Source organism: Danio aesculapii, chromosome 19 (genome assembly GCF_903798145.1).
Source record: "Danio aesculapii chromosome 19, fDanAes4.1, whole genome shotgun sequence".
NCBI classification, from domain to species: Eukaryota; Metazoa; Chordata; class Actinopteri; order Cypriniformes; family Danionidae; genus Danio; species Danio aesculapii.
The window spans coordinates 4,287,124-4,313,289 of NC_079453.1; the positions used below are offsets into that span (position 1 = coordinate 4,287,124).

The 26,166-nt window shown below is 35.0% G+C and overlaps 1 protein-coding gene across 1 annotated transcript in view; it reads left to right on the forward strand.

Annotated features, from left to right (window-relative positions):
* Positions 1 to 26,166, forward strand: part of nedd9 (neural precursor cell expressed, developmentally down-regulated 9) — a 68,016-nt gene that overhangs the window by 39,788 nt on the left and 2,062 nt on the right. Inside the window, exons 3-6 of the mRNA XM_056479560.1 lie at positions 14,786 to 14,884; positions 14,964 to 15,080; positions 20,638 to 21,735; positions 25,471 to 25,560. Coding sequence (XP_056335535.1) covers positions 14,786 to 14,884; positions 14,964 to 15,080; positions 20,638 to 21,735; positions 25,471 to 25,560 — 1,404 coding nt within the window. The remainder of the gene's footprint in view (positions 1 to 14,785; positions 14,885 to 14,963; positions 15,081 to 20,637; positions 21,736 to 25,470; positions 25,561 to 26,166) is intronic.

Below are 26,166 nucleotides of genomic sequence, written 5' to 3' on the forward strand. Positions count from 1 at the left end.
CGAGGGTTATGTTTGGGATGAAGTTTGTTTTCCTGAGGTTGTGTGAGTGAGGTAAGAGGGTGTGTGTGTCCACATCTGTAAATGTCGAGTTCAGTCAACACCGAGTGCTTTATAAAAGGTGTGGCACAGCGGAAAGTGCAACATAAACAACCGTTTCCTTCCTGATCTCACTTCCTGTGCTGAAAAATAAAAGCGATACCCTTTATAGATCTTTTTCTGAAAGCAGTGATGTGATGTTGATCACATTAGAGTGCCGTTTAGATCATTCATGCTGATTATTATTCAGATTTGCATCAGTCTGCACTCCTGCGGTGTGATAATGCACAACCAGACCAATATAGAGAGTTTAATACCTTCATAATGAACTTGACAGCCATGTATTTTTATTCACAACATTATTTATACATTTCATCATGATAAACACCATGTTTAAGGAGGATTACTATCCCTAATATATGTATATATACAGTTGAAGTTTCTCAGTACTGGGTTGCAGCTGGAAGGGCATCCGCTGTGTAAAACATATGCTGGATAAGTTGACGGTTCATTCTGCGGTGGTGACCCCTGCTGAATAAAGGGACTAAGCCGCAGAAAAATTAATGAATGAATACAGTCTTGTGAATTTCTTTTTCTTCAAATATTTCCCAAGTAATATTTAACGGAGCAAGGAATTTTTCACAGTAATTCCTATAATATTTTTTCTTCTGGAGAAAGTCTTATTTGTTTTATTTCGGCTTGTATAAAATAAGTTTTACATTTTTTTTAAACCATTTTAAGGTCATTATTAGTAGCCTCCTTAAGCAATATTTATTTTACAGAACAATCCACTGTTATACAATGACTTGCCTAATCACCCTAACTTGCCTAATTAACCTAGTTAAGTCTTTAAATGTCACGTTAGGCTGAATACTAGCATCTTGAAAAATTCAGATATTAGAAATGAGTTATTAAAAATATTATGATTAGAAACGTGTTGAAAAAATCTTCATTCATTCATTTTCTTGTCGGCTTAGTCCCTTATTAATCCGGGGTCGCCACAGCAGAATGAACCACTAACTTATGCGTCACGTTTTTACGCAGCGGATGCCCTTCCAGCCACAACCCATCTCTGGGAAATATCCACACACACTCATTCACACACATACACTATGGACAATTTAGCCTACCCAATTCACCTGTACCGCATGTCTTTGGACTGTGGGGGAAACCGGAGGAAATCCACGCGAGCACAGGGAGAACATGCAAACTCCACACAGAAACGCCAACTGACTCAGCCGAGGTTTAAACCAGCAACCTTCTTGCTTCCAGGCGACAGCACTACCTACTGCACCACTGCGTCGCCTGAAAAAATTTTCTCTCCTTTAAACATTAAATAAATTAAATATTTTTTATTATGTATATTATAAATGATATTTTGTTTATACTATTAACTTATATTTATTATTATAACTTATTAATTTTATTTGAATGGATCTATTTTGGCTTTTTCTAGACTTGCCGTGAAGACGTGCACAGCTCTGAGTTGTTACTTTGTAATTACAGTCGTTCTGAAACATAACCAAAGTGTTTGGTACTGAGACATTGAGGTCTCAAATGTTTCATCTGAATGCTGAAGTGTGTGTCTGCGGATGATGTGTTTGGTGTTGACTCTCGGGCACATATAATGACACAGTGTAAAAAAGATTCTGTCCCTGCCTGACCTGAAGGATACAGTGATCTAAAGTCGCTCACAGTTGCACTATTCATGCCAGCCTGTGTCGTCGCCAGCACTTACACAACCACACAATGTCCTTCACTGAGCCGAGCTTTATGGGTAAAGATGAGAGCTCTCGTCCCATTGGTGCCTGAGCTTGGCTGACACTGTAAATTTATTCTGTTTTGTGAGGTTAGTGATGTCAGTTTACACAAAAACCCATGCTTGAACAGTTTAAACTGACCTTTAATTAATTGATTAATCGTTAAACTTAATAATGCAAGACGTGTCTGCTTCAGTGGCACATTGTTACCAGCATATCAAAATGGAGCTGTACGAAATCTCAAATCGATTGAATCTTCAATAATCGATTCTGGCATTTTCAAAATGCCTCGCTATTCTCTCTTGAATAGATTCGGAGCTTAGTTTTTACCAACAGATGGCGCTGAATGCTTTACAAATAGCCATATTTATTTTTATGTCTTACAAATACCATGTGAACCTAAAATAATAATTAATAAAATGAAGAAAGGTTTAAGCGAATTACAAGGAGTGTCCAAAGTGAGCTGTTTACATTAATTCCGTGACATAAAATCCAACTTGCATGGTTCAGTTGAGCGTACAAGTGCTCTTCCTTGTGAGCATTAGAGTGTATGGTTAAAAACTAGCTTAGAGTGCCATCTGCTGTTAAAAACTAGTCTAGATCACCATATGGTAAAAAGTAGAGCGTAATCTCCAGTTAAACACTAGCTTAGAGCGCCATCTGCTGTTATGAACTAGCTTAGAGTGCTGTCTGCTCTTAAAATTACCCTAGAGCATCATCTGCTGGTAAAAAACTAGCCTAGAGTGCCATCTGCTGGTAAAACCAAGCCTAGAGCATCATTTGCTGGTAAAAACTAGTGTAGAGCGCCATCTGCTGGTAAAACCAAGCCTAGAGCATCATTTGCTGGTAAAAACTAGCCTAGAGCGCCATCTGCTGGAAAAAAAGTAGCACCGTCTATCAATAAAAACAAGCACAATCTGCTGGTATAAACTTGCCTAGATCGACATCTGCTGTTAAAAATTAGCCTAGAGCGCCACCAACTGTTAAAATGTAACAGAGCACTATCTGCTTTTAAAAACTAGCCTAGAACATTGTCTGCTGTTAAACTGTAGCCTAGATTGCCATCTTCTGGTAAAAACTAGCCTAAGGCACCGTCTGATGTTTACAATCTAGCCTAGAGCATCATCTGCTGTTAAAAAACTAGTTTACAGCGACATCTGCCAGTGCTCAACCCTGTTCCTGGAGATCTACCTTCCTGCCAAGTTTAGCTCCAACCCTGATCAAACACACCTGAGCCAATTAATTAGGACCTGAACAGCACTTGATAATTACAGGCAGGTGTGTTTGATATGGGTTGCAACTGAAATCTGCAGGAAGGTGGATCTCCAGGAACAGGGTTGGTCACCCCTGGCCTAGAGCATCATAAGCTTGTTAAAACTAGCCTATAGCAGCACCGTCTGCAGTTAAAAACAACCCTAGAGAACCATTTGCTGTTTAAAGCTAGCCTAAAATGCCATGTGCTGTTAAAAACTAGCCTAGAGCACCACCTGCTGTTAAAAAGCTAGCCTAGAACACCATCTGCAGTTAAAAACTAGCCTAGAGCACCCTCTGCTGGTAAAAACTAGCCTAAAACGCCATTTGCTGGTATAAACTAGCCTAGTTAGCATTCAGCTGGTTAAAAACTAATCTAGAGCGCCATCTGCTGGTAAAAACTAGCCTAGAGTGCCATCTGCTGGTAAAACAAGCCTAGATCGCCATCTGCTGGTATAAACTAGCCTAGATTGCATTCAGCTGGTTAAAAACTAATCTAGAGCCCCATCTCTGGTGAAAAATAGCTTAAAATGCCATCTGCTGGTATAAACTAGCCTAGTTAGCATTCAGCTGGTTAAAAACTAATCTAGAGCGCCATCTGCTGGTAAAAACTAGCCTAGAGTGCCATCTGCTGGTAAAACAAGCCTAGATCGCCATCTGCTGGTATAAACTAGCCTAGATTGCATTCAGCTGGTTAAAAACTAATCTAGAGCGCCATCTGCGGGTTAAAACTAGCCTAGAGCACCATCTGCTGTTAAAAACTAGCTTAAAACGCCATCTGCTGGTATAAACAAGCCTAGATCGCATTCAGCTGGTTAAAAACTAATCTAGAGCGCCATCTCCTGGTAAAAACTAGCCTAGAGTGCCATCTGCTGGTAAAAACTAGCCTAGAGTGCCATCTGCTGTTAAAAACTAGGCTAGATCGCCATCTGGCGTTAAAAACTAGCCTAGAGCACTATAATAAATGACTTTTGTCTCAGAAGATGAAACACAATGAACGCGCGGTGCCTTTTGGAGGTGTTAGATGGTGGTACTGCAGACAGTTCTGGAGGCAAGTATAGTAATAATACTGAATCAATGTGATGATGGATGATGGATTTTAGAATGACCAAAACAACATTTCTGGGATTATTGCCATCCCATCACATCCGTTTTTATCATCAAACGATATTTAAAAACTAAAATCACATGACTTTTTTTGATGTCCATACAGCTAATAATGTCCACAATGAATGAGGCACAACAAAACTACTAAAAATGACTAAAAACTTCTAAATACTAACAACGTCTATGCTTACTGGATCAACAATTGGGTGTATTTATTTAATGCATTATTGACAGCTAACCGAAATCCAGTTTAATGTTGGTATCTCAAATGTAATCAAACTTTTGTGGCTGATTTTCAGCTTTTGACCATGTTAGGTGTTTTAGCATTAGCGGTTCCTCTTGAGTCACATCAATAAATCATCATTTTCTGCCCACTCTATGGGCAGAGGCTGATGATTATCCCTATTAACCAGATTTTTGTTCTTGCCGTTTGTTTGTTCTCCTCAGTCTCTTGGAGATATGGTGAGATCTGCTGAAGTGTAGGCAGATTTAATGCCTCCGCACCCTTCTGTGGAAATCCAGACTATAGAGTAGTTAAGCATTAGTTGTGTGAGTCACATGCTAGTTTATGAGCAGTCAGATTATGTCTTCCTTGCAATGCAATTTATATTTAAAATTATTATTATAATTCTAACAAAACATGCATAATTGAAACCAAAATTGTAAATATATGAAATAATTAAATGATATTGAAATAATTTCCCAAGTGCTATTTAACGGAGTGCAAGTACATTTTTTGCAGTATTGCTGACTATCTTTTTTTCTTCTAGAGAAAATCTAGATTCACTTTCTTCAAAGAAATCTAGAGTCTTCTTTCTCTTCGGCTGGAATGAAATCAGTTTTTTAACCAGTTTTTAAACCAATTTTTCATAAAACAAAAGAAAAAAAGAAGAGAAAAGAAATCTTATTAGTGTGTTTAAAATGCGGCGGAAAGCAAAAAATCTGCTATAAAAAGCACTTGGGAAATACCTGAAAAAGAGCTCAAATTTCACAGGATAACTTTAATAATAACAACTCTAAACTCTGGATAACTTTAATAATCCTTTCTGTATTATCTAAATATCAGAATTCTTGGCTTTATATGTATAAAAATTATTTCCACATAAACAAGAAATATATTTTAAATATGTATATTTTCATTACAGAAGTATATATTCAGTTATATATTACATTAAGGATAGATAGATAGATAGATAGATAGATAGATAGATAGATAGATAGATAGATAGATAGATAGATAGATAGATAGATAGATAGATAGATAGATAGATAGATAGATAGATAGATAGATAGATAGATAGATAGATAGATAGATAGATAAACAGACAGACAGACAGACAGACAGACAGACAGACAGACAGTATAAGTCAGAATTATTAGCCCCCTGTTTATTTTTCCCCAATTTCTCTTTAATGGAGAGAAGATTTTTTTTCCACACATTTCTAAACATAATAGTTTTAATAACTCATTTATAATTACAGATTTCTTTTATCTTTATGATATTTATTTTTTCTTTTATTTTTATGATGACAGTAAATGTCAATACTAGATATTTTTCAAGACACTTCTATACAGCTTAAAGTGACATTTAAAGGCTTAACTAGGTTAATTACAGTAGGTTAACTAGGCAGGTTAGGGTAATTAGGCAAGTTACTGTATAATGATGGTTTGTTCGAAAAAAAAAACTTGCTTAAAGGGGCTAATAATTTTGACCTTAAAATGGATTTTAAAAAGTTAAAAACTGCTTTTATTCTAGCTGAAATAAAACAAATAAGACTTTCTCTATAAGAAAAAATATTATCAGACATACTGTGAAAATTTCCTTGCTCTGTTAAACATCATTTGGGAAATATTTATAAAAGAAAAAAAAATTCAAAAAGGGGCTTATAATTCTGACTTCAACTATATATATATATATATATATATATATATATATATATATATATATATATATATATATATATATATATAAATAAATATAAAAGAGGTGAACCTACACCGGTCTCACGGTTCGGTTATGATTTTCATGCCATCGATTCAGTTCAATACGATATCTCGATGCATCACGGTGCATTGATTACGCTTTCCATACACAATTTTAAGTACTTCACAGCACAAGAATTCTTGTATTAAAATGAATAATTTACAAATACTTTTTATATTTATTTGTAATACAATTTTGTCCTTTAATACAAACAGTCAGATATATGTACTGTACCTTTAATTTTACTTGCTGAAAGAAAACACTACATGCTCAAAATAACATGAGAGATACTGAATTGTCTGCGTCTGCATTGCGGTGCACCGAAGAAACAATTCATTTTGACAACCCTAATATATTTACACATATTAGTACATTAACCCTTTAACAGGCAATGTAACCACACGGTTTACCTTCTGTGACTAGGTCATTCAAACAACCTTAAACATCTGTATATGGTTTCAGGAACACAATTTTACCAAACAAAACCAGTCTGTTAAAGGGTCAAGTGTGAAGTTGCTTTTCCTGATCTTAATATAGATATGATCTGACCCAGAAAACATCTCGACCCCTTCAGTGTGGCTCAGTGTTCCCTCCTGCTGAGATGAGATTATTTCAAAGCGAGATCTTTTTTCTTTTCTTTTTTTTTTTTTTTTTGGTTGCTGCCTACTGAATATTAATCAAAGACAAACTCCCGAAATCAGGGTCACTGCATAATTGATGCATCTCATTCAAATAATCAGCCGTCGTCTTTAAATCACGGGCTGTGTTTGAATGCTGGCATGTGATGTTCAATTAATTATGGCTCATGCATTAGGTTAATGAGCCGGAATTAGCAGGAAGTCTTTGTGCCGTTCGGTGTTATGGGCGTCATGATGGAGATCTCTCAGGGATTGACATTTAATTGCCTTCCTTGATGAGTTCGACTTATTAATAGGACCAAGCTTTTTCTGTCACTGGAACAGATTTAAAGGGACGGAGAAGCAGCACATCAACACGGAAGATTCCAGAAACATTTGCTTTGCTTTTCTATCCCTGCAGGATTTCATAGGACATTATGTTTTTTTTTTCTTGTGGCCCAAAATGATGAGATATTTTTTCCCAGCAGGCACCTTGATGTCAAAATAATGACAGAAAAAACATATCAAAAATGCGAATTGATTTGATGTCAAAACCTTGACGTCTATTTGACATCCACACATTGATGCCCTTTTGACCACCAAATTAAATTTGCAAAAGTATTATAATATAAGCAAATGTTTTATTTATATGAAAGCTTCAATTATAAGAACATTTTATTTCTCTACAATGATTTTAAACCTTGATGTCAAAACAACATCAAATTGACATCAAGCATGACCTCAAAAACCACATCAAAAATGCGAATCGATTTGGTGTCAAAACCAAAAAATATTATAATATAGTAAAGGATTATTTATATAAAAGCTTTAATTTAAAAAAATAAATTTTAACAGGATTTTGTTCCCCTTAAATGATTGTAAAATACCTTGATGTCAAAACAACATTAAATTGACATCTAGTATGTCAAAAAACACATCAAAAATGCAATCGATTTGGTGTCAAAATATTGACGTCCACAATTTGATGCACTTTTGACCACCAAATTAAATATGCAAAAATATTATAATATAAGTTTTATTTATATGACAGCTTCAATTATAAAATAAATTTTCACAGGATTTTGTTTCTCTACAACGATTATAAACTACCTTATGTCAAAACAACATCAAATTGACATCAAATCGATTCACGTTCGTGTTTTTTGAAGTCATGCTTGATGTCAAAATCTTGACGTCAATTTGACATCCATACATTGATGCTTATTTGAATATTTTTGCAATATTTTGTGGTCAAATATAAAAGTTTTAATAAAAAAAAATTTCTTCAAAGTTTTCTTCAATGACCGTAAACTACGTTGATGTCAAAACACATTAAAAAAAATGATATCAGGACTGTCCTGTAATAGGTTTTTGACGCTAATGTTAGATGTCAGTTTGATTTCATTTTGATATTAAGTTCAGACATCAAATAGATGTGTATTTCTAACTTGTTTTTGATGTTTATGTCAAAAATCATTTTCAGGACTGTCCTGTAATCAATTTTTTATGCAATTTTTGACACTAATCTTAGATCAAATCGATTAGCATTTTTGACTTGTTTTAGTTTGTTATTGTTTTGACCTTTATTATGTTGTTTTGACATCAAGTTGCCCGTTAGGTTGTGTTGATTTGCTGTGAACACACTAACAATTTTTTTTTTTTTTTAAACGTCAAATGTACGGTAATGTACGTAAATGAAACAATACGAAAAATGTTAATGTTTGTCTTTAAACCCTATAAAACCTACTACATCATACACACCTGTCAACATTGGGATGTAAAAATATGGGATAACAAAGGTGTCATTTTGAAAAATGCACAGATCTCTAATAAAAGCATTCGATTAACTTTCGTAACCGTTTATGCTTATTAAAGATGAAATTAGCTGTGTTTAAAATAAAACTTGGCAAGACGGACATGTTTATAAATTATTAATTGTATTTGTCTGTTTAAACGCACTATCCAAATTCCAAAGTGCCAATTTTCGCTCGTGTTTAAATCACGTACGATCGATCGACGCATAGCTTTAATGGAAAGAAAGTGATTGCGGCTGCATTTATATTACTTTCAACATGCTTCCATGCCAAAAAAAAAAAAAGTGAAGCATAATTAAAGTCATGCAATTATATCACATTTGAGATCGGCTCTGTTTTGACACTACTTCCACTTTTCATAGTAAGTATAAAAATACAGGAAAATATTTAAACAAGATGATAGTGAGATAGAATGGTAAAATTTGAGAGAATCCCGGCAAAAAATAGGGAGGGTTGACAGATATGCATCATATTTGATACATGATGGACACTAAATAACCAAAATTTTGTTGAACAATCTCTGCTGTGTTAGCGAAATCGTTATCATAGTAAAAAGAAGCACTTCAATGTAATCATACTAAATACAGATTATTGGGAGATTGAATGCAATTGTCAAATACCAAATCCTAGACCGTCTTGTCCTTTTTCCAGCTTTGTTTACTAGTCAAACATGACTCCGATTGCTCAGACAGTTTTAGCCTAAACGCCACATATAGAGAAAAACGAGGCTGGTGAGAACACACTTTGACGTCATGCTGCTTTTTCAGCGCTTATTCTCAAAGGACAAAAAAAAAAAAGAGGCTCCTGAGCAATTATGCTGGTCTCAGGTTCAGATTCGATCCGGTCTCAGTCACGCACACACAGTCAGGGTGTAAGAGAATCTGGGGAAAGAGTCACTGGAGTGTTTACCCAGAGGTCAGAGCTCACACCTCACACTACGACACATTCAACGCACTTCACGTTTGGAGCTCCAGGCGGCAGCTAACATGATGGAGCTAATGTGGGATAGATTTCTTATTCCTTTTAGACAAAAACAATATATAGCATTTTATTTAGATATATCTGAACTCATTTATATATACAGTGCTTAACATAATTGAGGACACCCCATTTTGAAAATGAATATTTTTATCAATTTCTCAGTCAATATAGGTCATATATTTTGGTGCATTTAAACAAAACAGATTTATTAAATTGCTATATTTATTAAAATAATTGTTTATTCACTGAACATCTTTAGATATATAAAGATTATACATTTAAATGCATGCAAAATATTGGAGGAAAAATTACAAACTACAAAGTTGTAAACATTTTTATTTCTCTTGAGTTTTGCTCTTTAAAAAAAAAAATTATTTAATATTTTTCCCTAACATATAAATTTGTGTGCTAATTTTGGACCTTTAATATAAGTTATTTTGTTAGATGAGCTCTGGATTTGGCTTCAGTACTGACTAATCTAATGTATATGCACAAATATAATATTATAAAGCATCCTTTAGAAAGTATTAATTTAAATGAGAGATTTGTGAAGGGTGAACTCATATATGCTGAGCGCTGTAATATTAAATCATGTACTATATGGTATGGTAATTTTAAATTGACAACAGTAAATAAATATATTTAAAAGGTAATTAAATATATAGTAAATTGTATACGTAATAAAACAGCAATCATATTTATATCTGTGTGTGTATAAATACACACAAAATATGAAATCTAAAAATTATCAGTATTTTTATTTTACATTTTAAACATCCAGTTTTATTTAATATATTTTATATATACAAAAATCAAGAATCTTTTTAAATACAATGATCATATACTGTAAATAAATTGCTATAATATTAAAATCAATAAACACATACACATATATATATACAGTTGAAGTCAAAAGTATTAGCCCTCCTGTGAATTTTACATTTCTTTTTCAAATATTTCCCAAATTATGTTTAACAGAGCAAGAAATTTTTCACAGTATTTCCTATAATATTTTTTCTTCTGGAGAAAGTCTTATTCGTTTTATTTCGGCTAGAATAAAAGCAGTATTTAATTTTCTTAAAACCATTTTAAGCTCAATATTATTAGCCCCCTTAAGCATTTTTTTTTTCAATCGTCTACAGAACAAACCACTGTTATACAATGACTTGCCTATTTACCCTAATTAACCTAGTTAAGCCTTTAAACGTCACTTTAAGCTGAATATTAGTATCTTGAAAAGTATCTAGTCAAATATTATGTCCTGTCATCATGGCAAAGATAAATAAACATATAAATACAAAATAAATTGTATTATAGCTTACATTCACATCTATAAATAGAGGATTTTTGTGCTAAAAAGTAACATGCGTATATCTTCAGGGAAGTGTGAGATTGATCAGTACTTTGAAGTCTCCCATTCTCTGTTTATTCCTATTTAATTTCCTCGGGATTGCCGGGAAGCAGAGGTGATTTAAGACTGATGGGAACATGCAGGGCGATGTGGGTAATTGCTGAACTATGCTGAACCTGGAGTTCCTCTGTGATGATTTATGGACAGGAATGTCATTGATGTGCACCTAAACTCACAGAGCGAAAATACGAGTGTGACGCTCCGCTTATGAAAAACATCTGGACATTCCCATCTCTGGAGCTCCATGTGTCATACATGAGTGCTTTATACGAGTGCGAGTCGCCTAGGAAAGTCTGAATAAACAGAATAAATAGTGGATTTCCCCAACTCCCATTGAGTATCCAGTCTCGCTTCTGAGGATACAGCGATTCATGCTTTGTCTGGTATTCGTTTTCCTCCTAAAAAAGGACATATCACGTGCCTTTTCCCAATATAATACACGTCATTCATTAAAGATGGTCAAATTTCCTCTACACTGAAAAAAAAAATGATTCATTGGATTAACAATTTTTTTTAAGGTATAAGTGGTTGCAAACTATTTAAATGAGCTGAATTTAAACAAATTGCTAAATACTAAATTACATTACTAAATTTTCTTTATTTGGTTAAATTTAGCACATATAAATTGCTTGCAACCACTTAGCAAAATTAAGTAAATCCAGTGAGTCTCCATTGTATTTGGGTGTGAGCAAAAACATGTTTTTGTGCATTCCTTTAAATGCAAATAAGTTGATATTCTCCGCCCACTTTACAAAAGAGGGCGGAGCCTTTACAAGTTATTCTGATATTCCAGAAAAGTCTAAATGAAATCAAAATTTACAATGTTTATTTTACTAGCTCATATTACTATTCTCAAGATGAATATTTAATCGGTGCAAGTTAATTGGTTATTGATTTCTTTTGTTTGTTTTGGTAATCTTCAGTCGGATAATTCGTTTCTATGTTTGAGTGGCAGTCCTTCTGTCGATGTCAACTTGAGTGCTTCCACAGCTACTGCATAGCACTATTCTTAACCACGCCCCTCACCATTAGTTTCCTATGAGGGAATGATGCGAAAAGAAAGCCCCGCTACTCTACTCAATATTCCAATCAATTGGAAGTACATCAACATACTGAAATAAAACTCTCAGTAACTTACGATTCAAGCAGATTCTAAAGCCTTACATGTTCCAACAGCAGCCACACAATAATGGAGACGATGTTACAACTGAAGCTGGACATTTCGGAAGGCTTAGCAGACACATTTATGAAGTTGTTGTGGAGTAAAGATGATCGGGAGTGCTGTCTATTTAGGTGGTAAACAATAAGACAGAGCACTATATTTTGGAGCTGATCTTGAGTCAGTCGGACTAGATGAAGTGCGTATGGTTCTTGTTTTGAAGGGCCGTCTGTGACCCTAGAGTGTTTTCATATGTTGACAGTGCTGTGTGTGTGTGATTTTGGAGAAGAGCGAATGGAGACTGAGTTCATTCCACAGATGCTTCTGTCTGCTTGTTACAAGAGGAGCGTAAAAGACGAAGAGAAAATGTAGAAGTAGAAGATATGTAAGAAATTTAGGGAGGGCAGACAAAGACTGATATTCTGAGCTGATGAGTTGTACACACTGAAAATAAAGATTTTTGCTGCTCGTCCAAACTACTTAAAGTGAGTTAAAACAACATAGACGACTCGGTGGCGCAGCAGGTAATGTTGTCGCCTCAAAGCAAGAAGGTGGCTGGTTCGAGCCTTGGCTGGGTCAGTTAGCATTTCTGAGTTTGCATGCTCTCATCTTGTTGGCGTGGGTTTCCTCCGGGTGCTTTGGTTTCCCCCACAGTCGAAACACATGTGCTATAAGGGAACTGAATAAACTAAATTGTCCGTAGTGTATGTGTGTGTGTGAATGAAAGAATGTGTGGGTGTTTCCCAGTGCTGGGTTGCGGCTGGAAGGACATCTGCTGTGTAAAACATATGCTGGATAAGTTGGCGGTTCAACCCCTGATGAATGAACGGGCTAAGATGAAAAGAAAATGAATGAATGAAACAACACAATTCTTAATTTTTTGGGGGGGACAACTTAATTGCTTTATATTTGTAAAAGAAGTCAACTTAATCGATTTGTGTTGGGACAACATGAAGAAATTGTGTGGAGTCCTGCATTTTTTAGAGTATGACGTTGTATAAGACAATCACTCCTCTATATTATACTCTATATATCTCTATTTGCAGTTGCATAGTCACATACAAAATATCATATTGTTGGTAAATCAAGTTACATATATTAAATTAAAATGTAAAAGTTGCCTTGACTATATAAAATAAAATTAAACAATAAATAGTTTTGCCTTTGTCATGGTGATAATATATAGTATTTTACTAGTTATTTTAGAAGAAGTTGTTATTAGCTTAAATGAGAATTAAAAGGATTAATTATAAGGTTAAACAGGCAATTTAGGGTAATTAGGAAAGTCACTGGACAACAGTAGCCAATCAAAAATCTTAAAATGGCTAATAATTAAAAGCAATTTGACAATTTTTTAAAATATTTTATTATTCCAGCCAAACTAAAAGAAATAAACTTTCTCCAGAAGAAAAATATAATAGAAAATGCTGTGAAAAATGTCTGTTCTGTTAAACATCGCTTGGGAAATCTTTGAAAACTACTTTAAATTTTAATTATTGATTTTACTAATTGCTAATAATAATTTAGTTGTATATGTACATGTATAAAACTTTGAAAATAAACATTTGTTAATGTTCTTCAATTTAAAGTAATTTCTCTATATATCCGTTTCTAATAACTATAATACTGATATATAATATATCATTTTTATATAAATAATTTGTTTTTATTTTGTGATATGATTACTAGGGTTGGGCGATGTCCACCAATTTGGCATCGTACGATGTCTAATATGAAACATCGCAATGGACGATGGCATCGTCATCGTAGGCGGCGGGGAATTATTATTTATGAGTAATTAATTAATAAATAACCAATTAATTATTTGTAGCCTACCGTTTCAACTACCTGACCCGTATATCTTTGATTTACCCATAACTAAATCATAAATAAATAAAGTTACATACAAATGACCACCTGTCAATCACTTTCCCCGCTGGACTCTGGCATGAATAGGCAGAGTGATCTGTGTCGTTATAATGGCGTCCACAAACTTAGTTGGTAAAAAAGGTGCACAACCAACAGCAACCAACCAACAGCATCAGAGGTTTTGCTACAATGACTTAGTACAAGCGTGAAAGCGAAAGACTGAAGCAGTGTACTGACGCTGTGACACGTTACCTGATAGATTCAACAGACTGAAGAGAGACAAGAGGAATTAAATATCACGTTTAACAACTATAGTGACACGCCGTCCAGCGGTACATCCTTGATAGACTGTCCGACATGCGCTGCTCTTTGGGTTTTGTGCTCTCGCTGACTGCCTGGAGCTCAGACGAGCGCATATACTAGAGCGCATGACAAAGTGTGTGTGTCATGTGATGTGCGTTTTCAGCGGTATTAGTGTAAACGGGGTCTAAGTGTGTATTTTTGGCAAGCGGGCTGCTGCGGCGGGGTCGGAGGATCGTGATGCCGGCTCAGCATCGTGGTGTCTATCAGACATTGGTGATGGACGATGGCATAGCCTATCAAGCCAATCCTAATGGCTAACTGTTTCCGTTTGGTCAAGTTAGGATATCTCTGTTTTCAGTCAAAAAGTCTCCTTTTTGGAAAAAAGTCTTCAAATTTTTGTCTATAATGATTTTAAAAATAAATGATCTTTTTGTGATCGATTTCACAAAGAAAAAGTTCAACATGTCCTCTAAAAACGTAACTCTTGTTTCAGGTGGTGACACCAGTACGAGTAGGGCAAACCTACGCTTTCAGCCCTGCTTCAGACTCATCTCATGACCTCTACGATGTTCCTCCGGTTCGTCCACAAGGGGTGAGAGTCACTTCAGTAACTCCTGCATTCATACAGGTGTCATAAACACATGTGTATTTACACTGAAACATCTGCACAGGTCTATGATATTCCTGCAAACAAGCAAACTGGACAGCAGAGCCTTTCCAGAGCTCAGGGCGTCTATGATACTCCTGCTTCAAGAGGACTTTACGACATCCTGCCAGCATCACAAGGGGTATGAGTTTATCAGCTATTAAAATAATTTTGATGCCATGATGATTAGCGAATGCCTCCTCACTGGACACACAATGTTTGTGCTGCAGATTGATTTTTAAATGGAGTTTTTTTTAACTTAATTTTGATACAAAACACTGAAAAATATTTTATAAAATTTACAGTTGACCACAGAATTATTATTATTATTATTATTATTATTATTATTATTATTATTATATGTAATACCACCACAGAATTATTATTATTATTATTATTATTATTATTATTATTATTATTATTATATGTAATACCACCACAGAATTATTATTATTATTATTAGTAGTAGTAGTAGTAGTAGTAGTAATACCACCACAGAATTATTATTATTATTATTATTATTATTATTATTATATGTAATACCACCACAGAATTATTATTATTATTATATTATTATTATATTAATAATAATAATATAATAATAATGGTGGTATTCCATATATTAATAATGATAATGATCATAATAATAAAAATATAATAATAATAATAATAATAATAATAATAATAATAATAATAATAATAATAGTGGTGGTATTCCATACATTAATAATGATGATGATGATGATGATGATGATAATAACAACAACAACAACAATAATAACAATAATAATGTCGGCACCAGTGGTGTAGTGGTTAGTGCGTTGACACGTGCACTCCGGTGCTCACTATGACCAGAGTTCGATTCCCGCCTCGCGGTCCTATGGCGATCCTTCACCTCTCTCTGCTCCCCATGCTTTCCTGTCATTTCGCTATACTGTCCTATACAATAAAGGTGAAAAGCCCTATTAAAAAAAAAATAAATAATATTATATATTTTTTAATTACATTATTTAATACGTAATATTTAATAAAATAATACAATTATAAATTACAAACAAAATTAAATTTATGTTCTACAAGAAGTGAGAGGTTATTACATGCATATTTTCTGTATTCACTTATGCTACTCTAATAAACAAGAGATAAATATATTCCACCTAAAACACAATATGTGTGTGTAAAATACTGTCATTATTATTCCATATATATATATATATATATATATATATATATATATATATATATATATATATATATATATATATATATATATATATATATATATATATAAATAATAATGGAAAAGTTATGAAAGTACTCATTTATATACACACACCGAAAGTTATTTCCTCAGATTATACTAATATTTTGATTTAGCCTTTATATTTATATATTTACAATTGCATTTTTAAGTAATTTCATTTACAGTATTTATAATTGTGTGTTGCTTGTCATTTTTAATCATTTATATAAATGTACTACATACTATATTTTATTCAAACTTTACTCACTTTAATGCACAATTTAACTAAAAAGTGACATTGTTCCCTTGTTAATTTATAAAAAGAAGACACCTCCCCAAAAATGTATTTTAATTCAGAGGTATTCTTGTTAAAAGATATAGAAAAGTTGAAAGTTATATACTTATTTATATACTGAACGTTACTTAATATAATCAGATTTTACTAATATTTTGATTTAGCTTTTATATTTATACATTTACAAACTTAAGTAATTTCATTTACTGTATTTATAATTGTGTGTTGTTTGTCCTTTTTAATCATTTATATAAAAGTACTACATACTTGTATTGTACTTTATTCAAATTTTACTCACTTTAATGCACAATTTGAACTAAAAAGTGAAGATGTTGCCTTGTTAAAATATAAAAAAGATGATAACTCCCCAAAAATGTATTTTTATTCTGAGCCATCCATGTAAAAGTAAAAAAAATAGATAAGTTATGAAAGTTATATGCTTATTTATGTACTGAAAGTTATTTATTATCATCAGATTTGACTAATATTTTGATTAAGCCTTTATATGTATATATTTACAGTAAAATTTCTAAAGTACTTTCATTTACAGCATTTATAATTGTTTGTTGTTTGTCATTTTTAATCATTAATACTAACATACTACATACTTTTTATTATATTTCATTCATATTTTACTCACTTTAATGAATGGTTTAACTAAAAAGTGACGATGTTGCCTTGTTAAAATATAAAAAAGATGATAACTCCCCAAAAATGTATTTTAATTCAGAGGTATCCATGTAAAAGTAAAAAAAAATAGATAAATTATGAAAGTTATATGCTTATTTATGTACTGAAAGTTATTTATTATCATCAGATTTGACTAATATTTTGAGTAAGCCTTTATATTTATATATTTACAACAAAATTTCTAAAGTACTTTCATTTGCAGCATTTAGTGAAGTTTCACAAACTAATTTCGAGAGGAGCACGTGATATGATTGACTGCAGCTGGGCACTCATCTACATTCACTAGTTAGCCAATCAGATTAACCCCAACTCACTATAAGTAGCCTAGCTAGAACTACTCTCTTATCTTCGTTTCCGAAGAAACCCCCCATCCACCCCTTCTCCTCCTTTCTTCCTTTACCACGGGGAGCTCTCGAGAACCACCTGATCTCGTACTCCCCTCAAATGCTCTATGGACCAGGCGGGAGCCCTGGGCTCAACTATCTCCGAGCTCAGGGTTCTCTCCCGGGACAGCATGCCAAACCTGCTAACAGTTGTCAAACAATATCTAAGTGTGAACTCTTGAATAACTGTTTGTTGTTTGTCATTTTTAGTCATTAATACTAACATACTACATAGTTTTTATTATATTTCATTCATATTTTACTCACTTTAATAAATGGTTTAATTAAAAAGTGACGATGTTGCCTTGTTAAAATATAAAAAGCTTATGCCATTTGAGTTCATTTAAGATTAAGTTCAAATATATCATATTTTGTTTTACTTTTAACTATAATAACCCCGACGCCGCACTTGTTCTTTGTCTTGTAACCGAACGCCATTACTTCCCAGAAGCTTTACAAAGAAATAAATACTCTGATTTTTATTACTTTCCCCTGGTTAGCAAATGAAAGCCTAGTCTGCCAGCAGCAGCGTTGGAGTCAAACTCAGAGCAGCGCTGTTAACTTTAAAGGAGGTCAGAACAGAAATAATTGTGCTGAAGCCCCTCTTATGTTTCACCGCTGCTCCTGGCGAAATGCAGCGCTGCGCCTCCAGTGTGTTTCAAATAAACTGGATGAACATGGAAACCTGTTATTAGAGTCGCATTTAATTAGGGTTTGCAGAAAGCCGGACTCGCTGTGAAAGATAGACTCCACGCTTGACAGAAATCACTTACAGGCCGCCGTGTTTATTTATTGACCAGTGTGCTGCTGGAACACCTTATTACGCTGTCAGGTCAATGGCAGATTTTTTTGTTCATATTCTGAATGGCAGGAATTTCCACGTCCTATTCAAGGTTTTAAATGATGGAAATGCAGAAATGCACTTATTAGACTGTCGAGAATCCACTTCTGTTTTTATTAGTGTTGTCACAATACTGGAAATGACAAATTTGATTTAATATTGATATGCATTAACTTGTTAAAACCACCACAATCAAGTTAATTTACTGCTGATCATAGAAATAATAAGAATAATATTATTGTTTTTAAGAAAAGCATGTATTTTAGAGGGAAAATGCATGAAGTATTGTAAGCCTGGTGATTCGTAGTCCTTTTGTTTTTGTTGCCATTCAGAGACAGATTTTTTACATAATTATAAAGACTTTTAAGATTTATTTTTGCATTTATTATTATTATTATTATTATTATTATTATTATTATTATTATTATTATTATTATTATTATTATTAGGTTAGACAGGAAGATAGTAGTTTGACAGAAAGTGAAGTTGGAGAGAAAAAGATGGGGTACAGGATTGGGAAAGGTTGAGACTCGAACTCCGGATGCCCGGAGCACAATAGTTCTACATGACAGAATTTTGGATAATTTTACACAACAGATCATTTTTGATAAACATTTTCATGGTGCCCAAAATACATTATCAACATCTAAACAAGGGCAAATATATATTTTTTTTAAATTGTATTTTTGTCAAAAATTTATAATCAAAACATAGTTTGAGAAGATTAAATCCATCAAAACCCTCAAAAGCTAGCAGTAATTCACTTTTAACATTTAATTTTGTATATTTTAGTAACATTGGACAGTTTTAACTTGTATACATATATAAGAAATAATATTCCTTACTTATTTTTTGCTTATTTACTTGCTTTAGATATATACAGTTGAAGTCAAAATTATCAGCCCTTCTGTGAATTTTTTTATATATATTTCCCAAATGATGTTTAACAGATTTAGGAATTTTTCACAGTATTTCTGATAATATTTTTTCTTCTGGAAAAAGTTTTATTTGTTTTATTTCGGCTCAAATAAAATCTGTTTTTAATTTTCTTAGAACTATTTTAAGGTCAATATTATTAGCCCCCTTAAACAATACCTTTTTTGATTGTCAGAACAAACCACTGTTATACAATGACTTGCCTAATCACCCTAATTAAGCTAGTTAAGGCTTTAAATGTCACTTTAAGCTGAATACTAGTATCTTAAAAAATATATAATCAAATATTATTTACTGTCATCATGGCAAAGATAAAATAAATCAGTTATTAGAAATGAGTTATTAAAACTATTATGATTAGATATGTGTTGAAAAAAAAAATCTTCTTTCCGTTAAACAAAAATATATAGGGGGACTAATAATTCTGACTTCAACTGTAAATGCTGTATTATTTAAGAAAATGTGTAAACGTGGCCCCAACAGTATAACAGTAAAAACATCTTGCTGGAAAATTGGTGTGAAAAATTTTACCTTTTCTTCAACCCCAACTGAGTTAGCCTATGTTGGGTAACATACCCAAATATTACCAACCACAAGAAGAGAAACCAATGAAACACCATTGTGTATTAGTACAGTAGAAAATTAATCAGAATCAATAAGTACAAAAAAAACTGTTTTAAATTATTATGAGCATAATTGGAAAGTAAAAATGAGGTACTTTAAAACTCCTTTTGTCATTTCTACATATGTAAAAGGACCGTCTATAGCATTGTGTTTGAGAAAATGTGGTAAAATAGGAGATCATACCCACATTTTGCCCTAAGATTAAAGGATTTTGGTAAAATTTTAAAAAGAAGTAGATAAGATAATAGACAGAAATCACCTTTTATCCAGTTGTCTGCTTATTGGAAACATTGCCCAAACAAATGTTTAATGAACAAATGCAAAAAATAATAATGACAACAGTACATTGGATGGAAGAAGGTCCTCCAAAGGCGGCTCATTGGATTCAGAGACTTAAATAAGTCTATTTAATAGAAAAATGCTTAATTATCATATCATGAATGTAATTTGATGCAACTACAATAACACAAATGTAACTTGATGAACACATGTATCCCCTGAAAAGGAATTACGATAGCAGTGATGTTTTTTATATATTGTTATGTTCATTTTTTCAATTCCCTTATCTTTAAGGTGTTAAATTGTTGGGGAAGGGGGTTGTTATGTGAAAAAAATTAAATAAAAAGTTTAAAAAATACAAATTATAAGCATGTACACTTCATATTTAATCTCATTCTCACTCTCCAGGTGTACTCTACGCCTCCTTGTCGGAATAACACTGCACAGGACGAAGGGAATTACGACTTCCCGCAGCCTTCGAAGCACAAACAAGAAGGAATATATGACATCCCACCAGCGTCGCTCTCTAAATCTTCGCCATGCTCCAACTACGACTTCCCTCCCAGCTCAGAGGCGATGTCCCGCAAAGTAAAAAACGACAGCGCCGGCATCTACGATGTTCCCGCTAGCCAACTTGCTGCAAGTGGATCTCAGGATTTATACGATATTCCACGTGGGATGCCACAAACCCGGCACGCATCCTCTGAGAGAGACAGGAATAAATCAGTATACGATATCCCACCGATGCTCGGTGACGTTACGGACGGCGTAAACCGACTGTCGTTTTCCAGCACAGGAAGCACTCGCAGCAGCATGTCGACTTCTTCGTCTTCTGCTGGATCTCCTGCTGATAGCAGACTTGCGTTGGATCTAGACTCTGCAGTCCAAAAATTGAACCGTGTCCAGCAAAACCTCGAGTCTTCAGTTGGAGCTCTGCAAACTCTTACATCATCGCCGAACTGGCGAACGTACAGTTTCATGGAGCGTCACGCCAATGAGGTTCGTGTTTCATTGGAGCGCGTCAAGATAGCAATGTCAGACTTTCTTATATTTGGCCGTGGAGCTTCGGCAAACGCAACTGCGCTATCCGATCAAGGACTGCATGCCAAGTTGCGACGCCAATTGCAACGTTTAGAAGATTCCCATCAGATTCTTCAACAGATATATCAGACTCTAGAGGACAACAATTGGGCGCTTAATATTCTCACAGCTGGAGGCATGCATCACAGCAAGAGCGACGAACTGGAACGTTTTGTAATGGTGTCGCGGACGCTACCTGACGATGCCAGACAGCTGGCTTCAACAATAGGCGGCAGCGCAGAGCTGCTTTTCCGAAGAGCACCAATCGAAGGCATCGTTCACCCCTTTACCTGCAACCCAACAGAGGACAACGGCTTCAGAGCAAACCAGAGCAAACCGTTCCCCGTATCGCACGACAAAGCCAACATGAACAGCGAGAAGTGCGTTAAGAGCTGGATGGACGATTATGACTACGTTCATCTCCAGGTAGAAATCACTTCAAACTTATACATAAACACATGCAAGCTCAAAAAGTACTTTCATTTTCTTATAAAACACATAAATTATCTATTTGTAGAATGCCATTTTTCCACAAGTCTCTGCACTGATCCAGTGTGATTGGTCTATTGATTTCAATGCATTACCATACCATGTCATTATCATATCTATGTTAAAAGCTGGATAGAAACCAGGTAGAAATCACTTTAAAGCATATAATAGGGTTGGGCGATGTCCACCAATTTGGCATCGTACGATGTCTAATGTGAAACATCGCTATAGACAATGACATCGTCGTAGGTGGCGGTGACTTAATTATTTATGAATAATTAATACATAACGAATTAAAATATTTGTAGCCTACCGTTTCAACTACCTGACCCGTATAGTCTTTGATTTACCCATAACCAAATCATAAATAAATAAAGTTACACACAAATGACCACCTGTCAATCACTTTCCCCGCGGGACTCTGGCATGAATAGGCAGAGTGATCTGTGTCGTTATAATGGTGTCCACAAACTTAGTTGGTAAAAAAGGTGCACAACCAACAGCAACCAACCAACAGCATCAGAGGTTTAGCTACAATGACGAAGTACAAGCGTGAAAGCGAAAGACTGAAGCAGTGTACTGACGCTGTGACACGTTACCTGATAAGATTCAAAAAGACCGAAGAGTCCTCAGATAGAGACTAGAGGAATTAAATATCACGTTTAACAACTACAGTGACATGCCGTCCAGCGGTACATCCTTGATAAACGGTCTGACGTGCACTCCTCTCTAGGGTTTTGTTCTCCAAGCTGGTGCAGACGCGTTTTCAGAGGTATAGTGTGGATGAAGGCCTTTGAGAAATGCTAGATGAAACGCCAGTGTGGACTTGGATCGTTTTCATTCTAAAATGCCATTTTAAAACTAAGATGTATTAGTGCAGGGATGTCCAAACTTGGTCCTGGAGGGCCGGTGTCCTGTATAGTTTAGCTCCAACTTCCTTCAACACACCTGCCTGGAAGTTTCTAGTATACCTAGAAAGAGCTTGATTTGCTGGTTCAGGTTTGGTTAATTGGGGTTGAAACTAAAATATGCAGGACACCGGCCCTCCAGGACCGAGTTTGGACACCCCTGTATTAGTGTAAACCGGGCCGTGTGTATTTTTCGCGATTGCTGCTGCATCTGGGCGGAGGATCGCGATGCCGGCTCAGCATCGACCATCGTCTATCGACCCAACCCTAGCTTATAACTTACATAAACACATCCAACACCAACAAACACTTTCATTTCCTCATAATTGACATTTCACTTAAATGATTCTTTTGTACAACCCCAATTTTTCCACAAGTCTAGTCTGCGCTGATTGGTCCAGTGTGATTGGTCTATCGATTTCAATGCAATACCATGCCATTACCATATCTACTCGATTGTACATATAGGAAAATAGATTTCACCATAACAAGAGTACTGTGATGAAACACGGGAAGAACTAGTTGATTAAATCCATCGCAAGGTGGATGTATTTTAGTGTTAAGTTTAGAGAATAACAACCAATCACACATGTTCTGCTGAGTTTTCGGATGTGTTTGAGAAAGAGCATAAATTGCGCAAGAATAAATGTTTTGTCCTGACAATAAATGCTTCAGGGTTAAAGAACTCAATGTTCCAGGACAAACCCCTAGCATGAAACCCATTAAGTAAACGTGTTTTAAATCTACGAACATCAGTTTCAGAAGTAAAATTGGAATTGCCCTGAACTTGTTTCAGCACTGCAGAACTGACCTCTCATTTTTATTGTCATGCACTTAAAACTTGCAGATTTAATAACTAGATTATGTACATAAAACTAAATGATGGGCGGCACAGTGGTTCAGTGGTTAGCACTGTCGCCTCACAGCAAGAAGGTTTCTGGTTCGAGTCCCGGCTGGCCCAGTTGGCATGTTTGTTTAGAGTATGCGTGGGTTTCCTCCGGGTGCTCCGGTTTCCCCCACAATCCAAACACATCCGCTATAGGTGAACTGAATAAGCTATATTGGCCATAGTGAATGAGTTTGTGTGAATGAGTGTGAATTGGTGTTTCCCACTACTGGGTTGTGACTGGAAGGGCATCCGCTTCGTAAATCTCGCTGAAAAATTGGTGGTTCATTCCATTGTGGCAACCTCTGAAATAGAGCCTAAGCTGAAGGGAAATGCATGAATGAAAATAAATGACACTGCATGAAAGGTGATATACAAAAAAGCAAAACATTGATGGATTTGCTCTTCAATGTTTGAACCTTCAGCAGTGAAATTTAGCGTGCGTTCACACCTGTAGATCGATGTCTTGTTCTGAAACGGGGATTAAATTGTTACAATGTTGCTCAGTTCTTAGTGCGATTCGCTTTCAAACGGCAAGTTTCTAAATGGACCACAATAGCTAAAACAAGTCACATGCCAGTAAACTCTCCTCACATTGGTCAGAGTTTCAGGGTTGATTTTGCAGAGCCCCCCGCTCAGCTGTCATGCGTCCTTATTTTAATTTATGACGATGAACAAAAAGACATTATAAGCGAAAATTTTAATTTTGAATGGTGACACCCACAGACATAGTCACCAAGTATAAATCAGAGGTAAGACTTTCTCATACAGAGCCGTTGGCTAAAGTTATGCATGATAGGCTTTACATTATAGAGAGAAATAACAGATAAACCAAGACTGCTGCTCGCTCAATGTTCTTAACAGATAAACAGCTCTCGTTAATATTTCAGCATGCTTTCACTTTCATATTTGACATGAAATGCACATTTACCGGTAGGAATGACATCCCACCCTACTCATAATTCTCTCTTCATATAGCCGTATGCCTATTACATGTCCATAATACACTGTGATATAGCAGAGCTAGGATCATATTGCTTTCTCACTACAATCGATCCACTCTGGAGTTTGTTTCTATAGAGCCGAGACCACCTCAATCAGGCGATCTCAGACTGATTGTTTTGGCGCGGATACAAGCGCGATTGCTTGATTCACATATGCCAAACGAACCGCGCTAACTGGGGAAACGAGACAGCTTCTGAAACAGAAGACTAGTGTGAAAGCACCCTTAAACCACACTGAACTCAACTCAACTGGACTTCAACTCTGAAATCTGGACTTTACTAGAACTTCCATGTTAAGCTGCTCTGACACAATCTACATTGTAAAAGCGCTATAGAAATAAATATAGAAATAAATGAATTGAATTGATACTCTAAGACAATTTGGAGCCACCAGTAATGAAGAATTAATACAGAACGAAGACAAAGTACACATTTACAAGCCCTCGGCGCGAGACTTTAGGAAATAGTCTGTCCTTTTCCCTCAGTCGTCTTTCACTCTGTTAATCTCTAATGCAGAGATTAAGAATGAGATCCCTCGTTTCATCTCAAAGTGACATGCCTTTGGGATTCAAATGAATCCCAGTGAGCTTTACTTACAGGGAATCTCCAGCAAAAGACTTTAGGTTATTCACCAATGAATGGTTTATGCAAGAGTCTGAATGGCATTTTGAAGAAAATAAAGAGACTACTGCTTATTCAGACTGAGCTCACGAGACAAATGAAGACAGATTCGATCATTTGAATTAAAAAGGGATTAGTTTAATACCACAGTGTCCTTTGGATGTTCGCTGGAGCTTTTAGGAGACTAGTTGCGGTAAAGCTGCTTTGTAACTATTAGTTGCGACTTGCTGATTGACCTTTTGTTGTTTTGCAGGGGAAAGATGAATTCGAACGACAGCAGAAGAAACTATTGGAGAAGGAGAACATCACCAAACAGAGCAAAGTCCAACTCGAACAAGATCAGGTATGCATTAACATCATCAGCTTTTTTTGTCAGTCAGCAGAGAAGTGCTTTCACACCTGTAGTACGTTTCCTTTGGTCTGGACCAAGATGAAAAATAAAACATTACTGTATTTTTCAGCCATTTTGGCTCCATTTCTCACTTGACCAATTGCTCTACACCAATCCAAGTGTAAACGAACCAAAAACGATTGACAACACGTAACAACATGCACATCAGTCGTTGGCTAGACGAATTTCCTGTACTTCCTGTTGTTTTTACACTGATTTTGTCTCACAATGTTAGTGTCCATTTTAAAATCAGCCTCACAAATAAATTAGAAATACATATTTTAAGAGTGTTTCGCTTGCCCTATTTTGAGATGGGACACAAACTACTTGAGATATAACCAAAGCTATCTCACTACAATTCTTAACTCTGTGTGAATCGGTACGATCTCATTCGTACAATTTATTTATCCCCCAATGACGGTTGGGTGGGGCGGGGTGTGTGCCACGCCTCCTTTTTAAAATCATACATTTTTCGTAATGACATAACTCATGTGAATTCGTAGGAATTAGTCTCTAAACTGATCAAACGTAAAATAGTTACGTTTCCTCGTGAGTTCA